Here is a 14,930-nt window from a genome sequence, read left to right as displayed (position 1 = left end):
TCACACAGCTGAAAGTGATGGTCAGGATTCAAAAGCAGGCTGTGAAAGCACTAACCGCCCCAGAACAGTGCTCTGCACATTTTTTTTCCCCTGCCTACGGGTGTGCTGGGGACCCGAAAGAGGGCACTGGGGCTCCAAGAGGAGCAGGAGAGATGCAAGAAGCCTGGAGTCTGACCAGTCATGTGAAGAAGGCCCCAGGCAGGGAAAGAAAGGGAGAACAAGGCCCACACCACCCCCTCCCGCCCCACCCCTCCAGGCAACACAAAGTGGCCAGTGGACCGTAAATCCTTTATTTCCAAACTATAAATAGACCTGTACTGAGAAGAGACGCACTCGAGGTGATGAGGCTCCAGCCTCTGCATCGCCCCTTCCCAACTGCCCCGCAGTGTAAGCCCGGTCCCCTCAGAAACCTGCTCTGCTCCTGGAAACCACCACCGGGGCTGGCAGAGTCTGGCCAGCAGCTGAGCCCGGCCCGCTCCCGTCCCGCTGTGACTCCAGTGCGGTGTGGGCCCTGCTCTGGTCCGACGCACCCCTCTCTGTTCCATCGGCTCCCTGAGCGAGCCCCACCACGTGGTCACGCGCCCCCCACCGAGGCCCGGCCTGGGAGAGTCCTGGCCCACCGCTCCCCGGCTGTTGTGAAGGGCCCCCCGGGTCCCCAGGCTGCTGTGAGGTGTGAGGCTTGGGAGCAGCCTGCTTCCCAGCTGGTGTCCTGGCCTATCACTGCTGCCCCTGGGCCACAAAGTACTCCTCCTCCTCGTCATTGTCGTCCTCCTCTGGCCGGCTGCCCCGGAGCAGCAGCTCTAGGTCTGGGTGGGAGCCCGGCCCCTTCAAGGGTTTAGGGCCACCATCACCTGGGGACAGAGAGAAACCAGCTGTAGACCCAATCATGGTTTTCTCGGTGCCCCCCGATGCGGGTGTTGAGTCACCCACGTCCCACCTATTCACCCCCCCACTCCCTGGAGAGGACCCCTCTTCTGAGTGGCGGTGGCAGAACCCCCAGGCTGACTTCCTGGCAGTGGGGCGGCCTCCCCGGAGGCGGCTGACCTGCGTAGACAGCCACCCTGCTGGAACTGCTCTGGGCAGGTCGAGAGCCACCTGCCTTTCTTGGCTGGTGGCTGGGGACCCAGGGCTGGGTCAAGGAGAGGTCGGAGGGGCTGAGTCACCCGGGGAGCGTCATCCGAAAAGAGGCCTCTGAGAGGGGCTCCGGTTACCTCTGGAACGCAGGGCTTTGAGAGCAACGTGCAGGGAGATGCCGGAGAGGCAGAGGGCAAAGCCCAGCCAGTTCAGGAGGCTGATCTGATCCCCCAGCAGGTGAGCGGCCAACAGCAGAGTGCAGACTTCCTGCGGGCAGAGGCAGGAAGGGGAAGCGATCAGGAGGAGGAACTGGCTCCTGTGCAAGGAGGGTGGACGGCAGGGGCACCGGGCACAACCACAGGGGAGGGCCTGACCTGCCGGAACTCCTGGGGCCTGGGCGGGCTGGCCAGCGGGGCAGAAAGGGGGCTTCCCTGAGCTCAGAGGACCAGGCATGCCTGCAATGCTTTCCTCCCTTTGTGCTACTAGATGTGACACGGGAGGTGCTGCGCAGTGTTCAAAGAGGCAGACTAGACCCAGGGCTGGGAGCAGAGAGTGTCCAGCCCACAGCCATGTCCGCAGGAGTAAAGGACAGCTGTGCTTCCAGAAGGCACCCACATACGGAGAGCCCGACACAGCCAGAGGAGAATGCAGCATCACCCCAGGCTCCAGAGGGCACACCCTGGCCACGGGCTTCTGCATACACGGTGGCTGCCAACGGGACTAGTGGGATGCTTCGTTCTGAGAACCACAGCTCACGCCTCTTCATAAGCCCTTTGGGGAGACTTATGGTTCTGCTCCAGCGTCGGTGTCTGTCTCGTCAAGGAGAAACCGCACCCCGCCCCACGGGCCCGAGCAGGGTGGGGTGAGGGGTGACAGGGGAGGGGGAAGCCTGAGAGCAGAGGCATGTGTGCTGCCAGGCAGCAGTAAAGGCAAAACAGGCAAACACAGGGCACCCGCGCTAGCACTGTTCCTCGCTGTGACCATGGCAGACATCACCAATCAATCACGAAACTCTTGCCCAAGGAGTCTGGATGGGCTTTCTCAACCCATGGCGCCAGGCCACTGCCAAACAACCGGAGTGGGCATTCATGGTAACATGAGAATGCATCCCAGGCCCAGTGGAGTCAGAATCCCAGCTCGGCCACCTTCTGGCTGTGTGTCCTGGTGTAGGAGCCGCCCATCTGCGAACCCAGGAGGCCCAGCCCCACCCCCAGGGCTGTGGCCACGAAGGGAGGGGTCTCAGACAAGAGCTTGGCACACAGCACACTAGCTAGGCACTCCCGTCTCTTCTGTGCTGGGGTCTGGGGCATGGGAGCTGGGACGGAAGCTGCTGCTGAGCTCGGGGCCGTGCTGTAAGACAGGACTGGGGCCACCCCCAAGGCTGCACCTTAAAAATGCCCGCAATGGAGAGAGTGAGGCTGGAGGTTCTGGAGACCAGGAGGAACTCAGAGAAGCCCAGACCAAAGGCGAGGATCCCTCCAAGGAAGAGGCTCCCTAGAACCCGCAGGAGCAGCCCGGTGTCCTGGAAACGGAAGATCTTCTCAGACGTGGACAAATGGAGACCTGAAAGCGAAGGGAGAGAGTGGGAGGCCATGTGCTGGTGTCCTCAGGGGTGGGAGACCCCGCATGGGGCAGTCACATCCCCGCGCACCTGTGCACTCACTGCGGCCCTGAGGAGTGGGATGGGAGGTGGCAGAAAATGCTGTGCAGACAGCCTGACACCCGGGGACCCGGGGAAGCAGTGATGGCCCCCCGAGAGCCTCTGGGCTAGGGCGGAGGGCCTGGTGCTCCGCGGGCTTCCCCTGCCAAGGTGCTGACCTACTCATCTTTCGGAAGGAGCGTGACTTTGCGTGGCCTCTTTAGCTGTGGTAGGTAGTGGGCCAAAGAGAGGTGGGGTGGCCCATCGAGTGAGTGATGAGTGACTACTGTCAGAGCCCTGGGCCCCGGGGCGAGCCCTTGCTCTCGATGTCAGGTGGGACACCATGAACAGGGCCTCATTTTATCCTCCCAAACCTTCTCCATTTTAATCCGGGTCTTGCCATCACACAGCTGTGGGACGAAGCTGAGACGTACCCCCTCTTGGGGCCTGTCCCCCAGTGATAAAATGAGAGCATTTCGACCAGACCAGCATTTCTCAGACAGACAATATAAAGTATAACGTGGGGAACGGTTCTCAAAAAGTAAATGCACACAAATATAGGACAAAGCCTTGTTCCAGAGACACCCACGCAGGCACCCACACACCAAGTCTGGCTCGACTTCTAGAGGATTCCTGGCCCTCCGACACCATCCCTTAGAGTGACTCCGTGGGTCTGTGCAGGAAAGGCCCCGGGCTAGGCACAGCGGAGACACCTGTGGGGGCTAGAGGCTGGCCGAGCACTTTGAGATTTTAGGAGGGAAGCACCGAAGAAATGCAGAGTGACAGTCCCTCCCAGGCAAACAGCCTCTCGATGTAGGACATCTTGTCTGGTGCAGGGCTCAGCAGTACTGCAAAGGCGTCGGCAAATTGAAGGGAATTCGGGAAAGAGCAACATAAGTAATGAAGGCGCTTGGGGGATTAATTTACCAGAAAAGATTAAAGGAGCTAAATCCATGCAGCTTTGCTAAGTGACGACTGCAGGGGCTTCGGGTGTGCAGGGATGGGGAAGGGTGTCCGCGGCCAGGACGGGAGGGAGCGTGCTGGGTGGTACAGGGGGCAGAAGGTGAGGGTGGGGGAGATGTTAACTGGGAGGAAAAGGAGGCTACAGAGAAGAAGCTTCCCGGACAACGGGGCTACAGAATCATCTCAGAGAGGTTCGAGACGCTTCACCGCTTGAAACTTAAATGGATGTGGGACAGCATTCTCTGTAATGACCCTGAGGACAGAAGGGAGGGACTCGGGGAAGAAGGATAAAGAGGGACAAAGACTCATCTCGAAACCCGGGAGGAAGTATGGAGGTGTGTACTCACAGCCTACATGATTCTCCCCGCCTCTCCTCTTCTCTGGGAGGTGACGGTGGGCGGGGGGCCCCCTAGCCAGCCTCCTGCGCCGTGGCCAAGGCTACACACACCATCCTGCACACTTCCACCCTCTGAACTGACGGATCCCACTTCCTGCAACGCCCTGCTCCCGTCCGCCTGGCAAAGGCTCTTCCAGCCTCCAAAATCCGTGGCCTGGCAAGTCTTTTTGACTTGGCTTTCCACCCTAGCACCCTGAAAGAATCCTGGTCCTCTGCTCCTTCGAAGAGACAGAACACATCACAGTTAAGAGGAAGGACTCGGGAACCACCTGCTGGAACCCAATTCTGGCTTGTGGGGCAAGGTTATCTTTACTTCTCTGCACCTGCTTCTTTGACCTGCGTGACGGCCATAATGCTAGTGCTGTCACAGGGGTTTGGGGGAGTGTAAGAGTTAGTATGTTTACAACGATCAGAACAGGGGAGCCTGGGTGGCTCAGTCAGCTAAGCATCTGCCTTCAGCTCAGGTCATGGTCTCGGAGACCTGGGTTCGAGCCCTGCACCCGGCTTCCTGCTCAGCAGGGAGTCTGTGTCTCGCTCTCTCCCTCTGCTCTTCCCCCCTGCTCATGCTCTCTCTCTCAGATACATAAATAAATAAATCTTAAAAAAAAAAACAACCCACATCAGAACAGCCCTGGCATACCTGTCGGGCTGTACACATCCACTGTCATTATCGTCTGTTGTCTTTTATCTACACATTCTGTGTACCATTTCTCGTGCTGGATTCCAGCCCTCTGCTTTAATGTCTGTCCAGCCCTTAGACCAAGCACTGCTGATGAAGGGACCGCACCTTCCATCTCTGTAACCTCTGCAGCACCCATGGGGCTGGGCTCAGAGCAGGGAAGGGGCATCTGTCGTACTGAGGTGCCCCCAAGACAGACGACCCAACGTACCTTCAAATATGGCAAAGAGAGGGAAGAGCCCCAGAAACATGAGTGGCTGCAGGTGGAACATGGTGTCAATGGGGTTCTGGAGCCCTGCAGAATGAGGACAGGGGTGAGCCATCAGGCTGGCTTGGCCCGCCTCCACCCCACCTCCCCTCCGGCCCAGGGCCCAGGGCCCGCGCTCACCGAGTTCCGCCTTCTGCAGGAGCATCTGGGTGAGGGTCCAGCGAATGCCGCCGATGAACGAGGCCCCCAGCACCAACGCAAAGCCCTCCACGTTGAATTGTGTGGACTTGTAGGTGAACATGAAGAGGCCCCCGGCGATGAGGAGGACCACCAGGACCAGAGCCGCACGCTACCAGGATGGGGAGCAGTGGCCACTGACCGCAAGGTCCCCAGTTTCTCAACCCTGGAGCTTGGGCTCAGTAGCTATGTTGGCTGACCCTGGGGCAAGAAACCCTTCTCCCCCGCGACCTAGGGGGTCCCGGCCAGCTCGTTCCCATCAATGTAGGCAGGGCTGACATTCAGTGGACATGTACCCAGCATCCCTAGTTGATCTAAACTTCTAAACAGCTTTCCTACAGCTGTTCTAGGCCCCCAGGAGGTCCCCCAGTACCCTGGACCTAGCAAATAAAGGGTGACTGCCTCCAGGACCCTGCTGCACCTGGCCCCTATCCTTGAACCCTTTCTCCTTCTGTCATTCTTCTGGTCATTACCCTTGCCACGCCAGTGGCTAAGTATTCTCAGCAGTGGCCTGTCCTCGGTCCTTCCTCAACGATAGGAGTTATTGCCAGCTGGGCTGGGTTCGTCTCCTCTGTCACATAGCGACAGGCCACTGCTCAGACACCCCTTTTAGTCTGAGCATCTGTGGGGGTAGGAGGGACCAGGGGAGCTGGGGCCTCACCAGCTCCTCCAGCTTGAAGATCAGGGAGAAGATCAAGATGAAGAGGACAGCGGAAGACTTGGTCATCGTGTACCTGCAAGGACAAATGACCCATGATGCACCAGCAGAGCCCAGGGCTCAGACCCGCCACCAGGACAGGAGCCCACGGACTGTGCTGGAGAAGGTGGGAGGCTGTGGGGACCTCTGACTTCCCTGACGGCAACTGGCTCTGCTCAGGGCAGCTGGGCAATCTGGGTACAAAAGATCAAAGGAAGGCGGCCTGAGTCATCTGGGCTGATACGTGACCTTTAAATGGAACAAATCTCTGTGACCAAGGGACCTCTGACTACGCTAGAGAGACGAGGCTGCGGGTCAACCGCGAGCTCACCGAGTCCTCTTATTTATCTGCTCCTCTGTGACTGGGTTCAGGAAGGAAGGAGGGGAGGAGGAAAAGAGAAGGCGGGGAGGATGCCCCCTGAAGTACAAGGTCAGAGCTGAGAAACAGCTGTTACACCTGCCCCTCTGTGCAGCCACGCGCACCCCACCGGCCAGTGCCCCTCCTGCCCGGCCTGACTGGCACCGTTCCGAGCCCCTGGCTCCCCCGGCCCACCGGGCAGGCAGGCGCAGCACCCCTCTGAGCCCGGGGTTACTGCGGGAGCGCTGCTGGGTGTCGGGGCGGAGCTGAGAGCAGGGGCTGCTCCCAGAGCGGCCGGCCCGCAGGCCCGGGGCTGGACGGGGTCAGACAGAGGGGCCGAGCCTGGAGGGGGGGNTTCCTTTCACAGCAACTGAAGGGTTAAGTCCTGGCCAAAAAAGGGAGGGGTGTCCCTCCAGCATTAGGGCTGCAGGCTGTTCTGACTGGCTGGGGCTGGGGCAGTGTGGTCCCCCGGAGGAAGAGTATTAATCCTGTCTGTCCCCCCGGGGAAGAATATTTAATCCCGCCTGTCCCCCCCACCGAGGAAGAGTATTAACCCCATCCGTCCCCCGAGGAAGAGTATTAATCCTCTCCGTCATCCCCTATGAGCAACTCTTCAGAGTGGCTTCTCCTCCCTGAGGATCGAAGGCATGCTCCTCGTGGAGGACCTGCTCCTCCAGGATCTGTCCCTGCCACCCTCTCTTTTCTCCCACTTCTCACTAGCGCAGAGCTCCCCGCGTCCCGACACGCTTCGATTCCCTTGCAGACCTGCACAGACACTAAACCCTCGGCCATTTCAACCCATGCTCGGGGAAGCCCTCCCAGCTGGGCCTGGGCTGCTTACCCCCCCTCCGACCCCGTGCTCCAAGGTGCCCTCATTGTCCCACTGCAGCAAGGTAAGGGCAGGTGTGACCTCAGTGCGCTTGGTTGAGGCCGGTGCTGCACTGGAGACTTTTCCTGGTGCGTGCGAGCATGCGTGTTGTGTGTGGGGGGGGGGGCTGCGGAGGACACAAGAGGCAGAAGTAGGGCTGCGGGGAGGCAGACGGGGTGAAGTGGGCGGGGGGGATGGAGAGGGCCTCCACTCCACGCCACCAAGGCTCCCTCTGTCCTTGGCCAACGGCTTTCCAAGCGACCCCCCGTCTCGCCCCCACCTGCCCAGGGCCAGGACCGCCCCACGGCCACGTACCTGTGGGAGCTACTCTCCTGAGGTAGTCCGTCCAGCTCAGCACCACGCGGGCCCTGTGGCTGGAGCACTGAACCAGGGCCCTGGACAGGGCAGAGAACAGGAAGATCACGGCCAAGTGCAGCATCGTCATGAAGAGCGGGAAGTGGAAGCTCTGCGGAGCCCAAAGCACAGACAGACCGGCTGGCTACAGCTCCGCCTTCGTCCGGCTCCCCCTCCCTCCTCGCCCTGGCTGGGGGAAGTGGCGCTAACTGCGTGGTTCATCAGGGCTCTGCAGTGGCCAGGGCCCCCCACCCCCACCCCGCACTGCAATCATTTGGGATGAGAGACTCGTAGTTCCATTCTGGAGATCATGCTGAGAGCAGGTGGCAGACTGGGGGTCAACTGGACCGTGATGCGGTCTCCACCGTGTCCACCGACCCGTCAGCTTCCTGCTCCAGCGCCCGCCTGCCCCGGGTCATAACCACTGCAGCAGGACCAGTGATTAAAATACTGAAGTCCTGGGGCGCCTGGGTGGCTCAGTCGTTCAGCATCTGCCTTTGGCTCAGGGCGTGATCCCAGGGTCCTGGGATCGAGTCCCACATCAGGCTCCTCTGCTGGGAGCCTGCTTCTTCCTCTCCCACTCCCCCTGCCTGTGGTCCCTCCCTCACTGCCTGTCTCTCTGTCAAATAAATAAATAAAATCTTTAAAAAAAAATTAAAAAAAAAATACTGAAGTCCCTCTCTACCGGTTGGTAAACAGTTGCTGCCTTAATCCCAAGTTACCCTAGTTCATCCTCGGTGTCTCCCCGGTTCCCAATTTCCCCTCGATCCACCCATTTGAGGGGAACCGCCGGCGCGGAAGGGCTCTAGGGCCCTGTCCCATCGCTAGTGTGACTGGCTTCCAGTCTGATTAGTTGAAGCCTGTGCCATGCTATTGCTAAATATTCAGGGACGCTGCGGCCGTGGCCGCAGCCCCCTCCCACCCAGCCCCCCACACTGCAAAGCCTCCCGTTACCTTCGTCAGCCATTTGTTGTAGAAGGTGATGCCGATGGAGAAGCAGTAGTAGAGAAGGACCAGCCCCAGAGTCAACACCGCCTTCCACACAAAGGCCACGTCGAGGGCCCACCTCCCCATCCGGGGAAGCTGCAACTCCCTTGCTCTGGGTCAGTGGGGGCGGGCAGCTCTCCCGAAGACAGCCGCAGGAAGCGCCGGCCGAGCGGGGCCACGACTTTCAACAAAGTCTCCTGGCTGGAGGAGTCCTCTTCGCCTCCATGATTCGGAATCATCCACGGAGACCCCGGCAGAGACCTCACCTTAGGGGCTGGTGGTCCGAGCCAACCCTCTCCATGATTAAGTGGATGCAGGGTGTGCAGGTCCCCAGGTCGGAGGCTGGAGGAATGGAAAAGAAGCTTGGGTGGCCCGGCGGAGCAAGGGCTGCCCGATGGGTCCACCCCACCCCTGCCGGCAGGGAGCAGACCACAGCGGACCCAGCGGGGGGCAGGAAGGGGCGCAGGCCCGGCATAGCTTCACAGAGCTCCAGTCCCGTCCACTCTGTCGCCTCAAGCTGTTCTCCATGAATTGCCGCCGAAGTGACCTTTTAAAAACGTAAATCTGATCATGTCAGATCAGATGTCAGCCCTTCAGTGACTGCCAGGCTCTTATGATAAAGACCAAAAGCGTTCCTGTCAGCTAAGCCGTCCTGACCTGTCCCTGCTGGCCTCTCCAGCCTCAGCTCCGGGCCCTCTGTCCCCATCCCAGCGGCTGCCTCAGTTCCCCAAACACATGGGCTCTCTCCCACTGCCTGGAGGACCGGACACGCTGCCCACCCTCCATTCCTTTCCCAGCGGACGCTACGCAACTTCAGCTCAACTGTCACCTCCTCAGGGACTACCCCCCTTGATGGGGTTGCTCCTATGGCTCCCCTACTCTCCTTCCGCTGTACTTGTGCAGGGCACGCCGATCTGAGTGGCATCTGTCCCCTGGGAGGCTGTGAGCTCCAGGAATCAGGGCCCACCGCGCACAGAGTTGTCCACATGGTTTGATGACTCAGTGCAAGAGAGCGGGCACCTGCTTTTCAGGGCGCTGATCCGATCTTTAAGGCACTAAAAATGTACCAGGAAACCAATACCTACCCTGCCCTTGGCCTCCAAGGACCACTCCCATAGCGGCGGTGCCTGCTTTAGGGTCTTGCTGAACTAAACCACTCCCAGCCTTTTCACTGAGGCAATCCTAATGAGGGTCCAGAGCACCCAGGCTCTGAGGAGACCCGGCTGACCCAGGTCCACAGGTATCCCACCTGCTGCTTCATGTGTGTGTCTCCAGTCCCCACCTCCACCTCTGAGATGTTCCCAACTTGCTGAAATGCCACCTCCTTGAAGTCTTCCTAGAACCATCTGATCAGACATACCCTACTTCCCCCACCCCCAGTTCTTTCTGGGAGTAATTTCACTCAGCTCTGGACACTGGAAGCTGGGTTATCACTGCCCTCCCCTGTGGCAAACCGGGAGCCAGCATAAGGCTTTGCTGGAAGGATATGGTAGGGCTGTGCTTTTCTTGAGGGAATTTTGGAAACCTGTGGGGGTCTTTTGGGGGAACTCTCTTAGCTTTTAGGGATATGATGGGGGGGATCTCTGAGAGTGACTGTCCACATAACTAAGAATTGCTCCGCAGCCTTTGTAACTTTGACAACCCATGCAGGTCTACGACTCACCTATAATTACCTGAACCTCGAACCCAAATGTTTTGTTTTTTTTAAAGTAAATTCTACCCCCAGCGTGGGGCTCGAACTCACAGCCCTGAGATCAAGTCACGTGCCCTAGAGACTGAGCCAGCCAGACGCTCCAAGAACCCAACTGTCTTACCTGGGACGAAGAGCAGCTTTTCTGTGGTTCTACTATGCACTGCAATTTCCAAGAGTACGTTTGCCACGCACGTGATTCTGATAACGAGTTTGGAGAAAGCACACCATCTACAGCAGCGGCACGCACGGCTTCTAGCACGCTCCCCAAGGCCCCGCGGGTGGTGGGAGCGCGGGCTGCCTCACTGCGGCTTCTAGCTTCCTTGTACCCCGAACGGACGTCCTTAAACATACTCAATTCTCAATGACCTTTTCTTTTTTTTTTTTTTTAAGATTTTATTTATTTATTTGACAGAGATAGAGACAGCCAGCGAGAGAGGGAACACACAGGGGGAGTGGGAGAGGAAGAAGCAGGCTCATAGCGGAGGAGCCTGATGTGGGGCTCGATCCCATAACTCCGGGATCACGCCCTGAGCCGAAGGCAGATGCTTAACCGCTGTGCCACCCAGGCACCCCCTCAATGACCTTTTCTTATCAGTACGCTGACACCTCCCTGCGCCTCCCGAAGAATCTCCGTGGCCTACTCGTCCGTCCATGCTGGATATCTAATACCAGGCACTCACCCCCGTCCGCCCAGCACGGACTCCCGAGCCCCAGGAGCTGTCCAAACCTGCCCCTCTTCCCACCCCAGCCGGTGGCACCTCCACTCACCCGGTTGCTCAGGCCAGAAATTTTGTTCCCACCCTGAGTCCTCGCTCCCTCAGCCCACATTCAAACGGCAAGTATTGTCATCTCAGTCTTAAAAAAGGATCCCCGATACGGTCACATCTCCCGACCACCACTGCCCTCCAGGCCACCAGCCTCTCTCCCCCACACATGACAGGTTAGTCTCTTCCACTTCTCCCCGCACCTCCCGCCCGCCAGCTCCTGCTTGCACAGCTAGACAGTGGGGTACATGGGCACCAAACCTATGCCTAACAGACCTTAAGGCCCATATTCTTTCCCTACACCCGGGTTTCTCCATCTTGGCATTACTGATACTCGGGGCCAGGTAATCCTTTGTGCATTGTGAGATGTCTAGGAGCGATCCTGGTCTCTACCTACTCGATGCCTAGAGCAGCCCCCTCCTCCTCATCCCAAGCTGTGAGAACCGAGAATGTCTCCAGACAGGGCCAAATGTCAGGGGGGCAAAAGTGCTCCCTGCGGAGAATGACTGCTCACACCACACAGGCAACCACAGGGCCTTCTACCTTTAGTACCGGCTCCCCGTGGCTCCCGCCCACCGCAGGGCGGTCTGGACCTTTCTGTGAGTCAACTTCTCGCATCCTCTGCTTTTCGTGCAGTTCCTGCTCCAACACTGCAAGCTGTGCCAACCCCCTCTCACCTCCTGTTCAAGTCCCAGCCTTCCTTCAGCCAGTCCGGGTCCTCCACCTCCAGAGAGTCCCTGTGATTACCCCAGCCCGCAGGGAGCACTGTCTCCAAGCTAACAACACTCATTCTCTTACTGTCATTCCATCATTTAACCCCAAACACAAAATCAGCCTCAGCTAGAAGAGCTCTTGGAAATCATGTAGCCATTTACTCAATGGCCATTTATTAAGCACCACTGTATGCCTAGCATTGGAAATAGAGATACGATAAGGTCCCCACCCCTTTTTTATGATAAGGGAAACCAGGCTGAAAGGGGCAAATGCTCTTTTTCACATCTCATTGCCAAGAAGGGAATTCCAGATTGTGCATGACTTTCCCCAGGGGGCAGCCTAGCAGGAAGCAGTAGGCACATCAGGCTAGACTTGGTGCACAGCCCCCCGCAGCACCTGGCTCCCCTCAAGCTCTGTGACTGTAACGTACGCAGTGCAGTTTAGTGCTACCAGTGGGGCCTGGAGTGAGAAAGACCTGGGATCCAGTCCTGGCTCCTCTATGAACATCGGGACCCCCGAATGACCTAACTCTGGACCTCAGCTTCCAGTAAAGGAGGATAAAATCATCTGCCTCTTGGGAGGGGAGCCGATGGCATCAGGTACAGCGCTTGATGGTGACTTGTGGCACAGGCTTACGACCCTCCTGGCCCCCTTACAGCAAAACTCCCCCAGGGTCCCCTGCACTACTGTCCCTACTCTCCTGCCACCCAAACTCACTTCAGCCTGTCCCCACTGCTCCACTGAGTCACCACACCTTCCTCCTTGCTGCCCCTCTCAGGACCAAGTCTCTGTCTTCATGGGCACCTTACAGAACTGACCACTTCCTCCTCCTGGTAAAGCCTAATGGATGCCACACCACACTCTCCTGCTTTTTCTTCTGCTTTTCTGGACTCCTGGCCTTCTTCGCTGGCTCCTCCTCGTCAACCAACTGGTAAAAGTTGACTGCCTGAGGGTTGGATCCTGGCTTCTCTTCTCTTCATTCTCCCTTGAGTAATCTCATCCCATCTGACAGACATTCCAGTGATTTCTACATTCTTTCCATTAGCCCTACCCTTCTCTGGCAGCTCCAGGCTGGTACATCAAACAGTCTACTTCGTAGCTGCACCCAAGATACCTCAAACTGAAAGTGTCCCCAACCTATTCCCAAGTCATTAGTAAATGCCAGCACAATATACCAGGTTTAAAGCCTAAGCCCCCAAATGAATCATGAACTCACCCTTGACCGCTCTGTCCTTCCTTCCTCCAATCCTATCCTGTCAGTTCCTCCTCCCAGGTCCCTGTAGACCAGCTACCTGTCTTCGCCTGCGCTCGGCCATCAGTCTAAGCCATGCTGATCTCTCACCTAGGGACTGCAGCGGTCTCCTAACTGGTGTCCCTGCTTCCTCCTTCCCCGACAGCCTGGAGTCCACACAGCAGCCTGAGTGAAGGCTTACTCACCGAAAGCAGACCACGCTCTCATAGGGCGAATCCCAACCCCCGAGCAGGCCCTTCCATCATCTGGCCTCTGCCCGAGTCTGCAACCTCGTTCTCCCGCCACTGCCCCGGAGCCCGCCACGCTGGCCCCTGGCCGCTTGCCAGGCCCATCGAGCCTGCGTCCTTCTTTGCACTGGACGTCCCCTCTTCCGCGGACCTTTGCTCGGCTGAACCCTGCTCGAGGACCCGATCCTCATCCTCTTGGCACCTCCCACCACCTGACGTTGCCTTGTTTGCGCACGTGTTTACTGCGCGCCCCACACTCCCACCCCACCGCGGGATGCCGCCTCTGGGCGGGCTGGGTCGCGTCCGCGAAGTTCCGCCTGGGTCGGGACCCTGCCCGTCGCCGCACGCGCACGAAGCGCTGGGGAAGCGCGCCCGGCAGGCGGTCGGGGAGGGCGAGTGGAGGCCCCGGCCCCTTCACGGCGCGGACGCGGAGGCCCGGGAGGGACAGGGGCCCCGGCGGACCGCTGCGCGAAGAGCCCGGCAGGGACCCCGCTCCCGGGCCCTCTCCCGCCCTCGGGAGCGCGCGCAGGGCCCGCGGCGCGCCCACTCACCTCGGCCGCGGGCGCTCCGGGCCGGATCCTCCCGCCGGAAGTGCGAGGCCGAGCGCCGCCGCGGGGGGGGGCACTTCCGCCAGAAGAGGCTGAGGGGCGGGGCCGGCCGCCGGCGGGGCGGGGCTCCAAAGGTGGGCCGGCCGGCGCAGTCCCCAGAGGCGGAGCGCCAAGCAACCTGTCTGGCTGTCTTTGCTTGTGTCTCCCGCGCTCCATCGGCCTCGCTCTGGAGCCCCAGTGCGTGCCGCGATGGCATGCGCACCCAGGGCAGCCGGAAAAGAGCCACCTGTTTACTTCTGTTGAACAGATTACTTTACCTTATTCCAGCCCAGTGCTGGGCAACCATGGAACCGCAAACATGAAATCTCTCATGGGCTTTTTCTTCTGAGAGCTTAAGTCGGCTGGGGAATGATAAGTCAGGGGCATTAAATTTTAGGACTTAGAAGATCCATGGGAGATAATAAATAATACACATTTGTGAAACATTTTGTGTGCCTGAAACTTTCTAAGAATTATCTTAATTTCAATAGGTTGAGTGGAGGTTGTGGGGGGAGTGTCATGGCAGAGGAAATAAGGAGAGGGGAAGGATGGGGCCGGGCTTAAAGCCCAGTTGTTTATAAGGGGAGTTAACAAAAGCTGTGGTTGGAAAAGTAGCTATGGGGCAGGTTGCAGTGGTCTCAAAAATGCCAGCTAGGAAATTCAGACCTTACTCATGTTGGAGGATGGATTAAAAGCGGCAGAGCCCGGGACCAGAACCCCCAGGAGGTCAGAGCAGGCTAGGGTTGCAGAATGACGCCCAGTTAGGGGTTTTTTGCCCTCTCTTCCCAGTGCCTCCTATGCTTTCTTCTAACACTGGCTGCAAACATGGATCCCTGCGAGTGACTCAGCTGGCCTCCCTGGCCCCTCTTAACAGAAGGTTCTAGGCCAGAGTGTAAGCAGTGCATTATGCAAACCACTGCTGCCCCCCGCCCCCGCCAGCTGACATCATGCAGGCATTAGTTCATTCATTCAGCACTTACCAAGCACCTACAATGGCACCCATCACTGCCCGAGGTCTTGCCTGCATCCAGTCTTCAAGGCCTGTGCTGCATGCACTTCATGTGTCTTTTAAAAGAGCCTGTCCTCGCCCCCTTCTCTCTCAGGGGGAAAAGAAAGTATCTATTTTCATCGCCACCCTCATTCAAGCCTCCCAGTTACCAAGGCTGAGTTTTGGAGCAACAGCCTAAAACACCAGCTGGAAGGCTGGGCACTAAGCATCGGCGACACACAGG

At 58.6% G+C, this 14,930-nt stretch overlaps 1 protein-coding gene across 1 annotated transcript; it reads right to left on the bottom strand.

Moving 5' to 3' along the window:
- Positions 1-269: 269 nt before the first annotated feature.
- SLC35C2 (solute carrier family 35 member C2) lies at positions 270-8,578 on the bottom strand. Its single transcript, XM_034641743.1, has 8 exons — positions 8,429-8,578; positions 7,436-7,586; positions 5,859-5,974; positions 5,141-5,309; positions 4,964-5,047; positions 2,462-2,637; positions 1,212-1,341; positions 270-851 (listed from the first exon to the last, which is right to left on the bottom strand). Exons 1-8 carry the CDS (start codon positions 8,546-8,548, stop codon positions 718-720), a joined length of 1,080 nt encoding a protein of 359 aa, XP_034497634.1. The 5' UTR covers positions 8,549-8,578; the 3' UTR covers positions 270-717.
- Positions 8,579-14,930: the final 6,352 nt, after the last annotated feature.

The sequence above is a fragment of the Ailuropoda melanoleuca genome, chromosome 13, assembly GCF_002007445.2.
Source record: "Ailuropoda melanoleuca isolate Jingjing chromosome 13, ASM200744v2, whole genome shotgun sequence".
NCBI classification, from domain to species: Eukaryota; Metazoa; Chordata; class Mammalia; order Carnivora; family Ursidae; genus Ailuropoda; species Ailuropoda melanoleuca.
The sequence above is the reverse complement of the archived record's forward strand: the minus strand, read 5'-3'. Positions and strand labels throughout refer to the sequence as shown.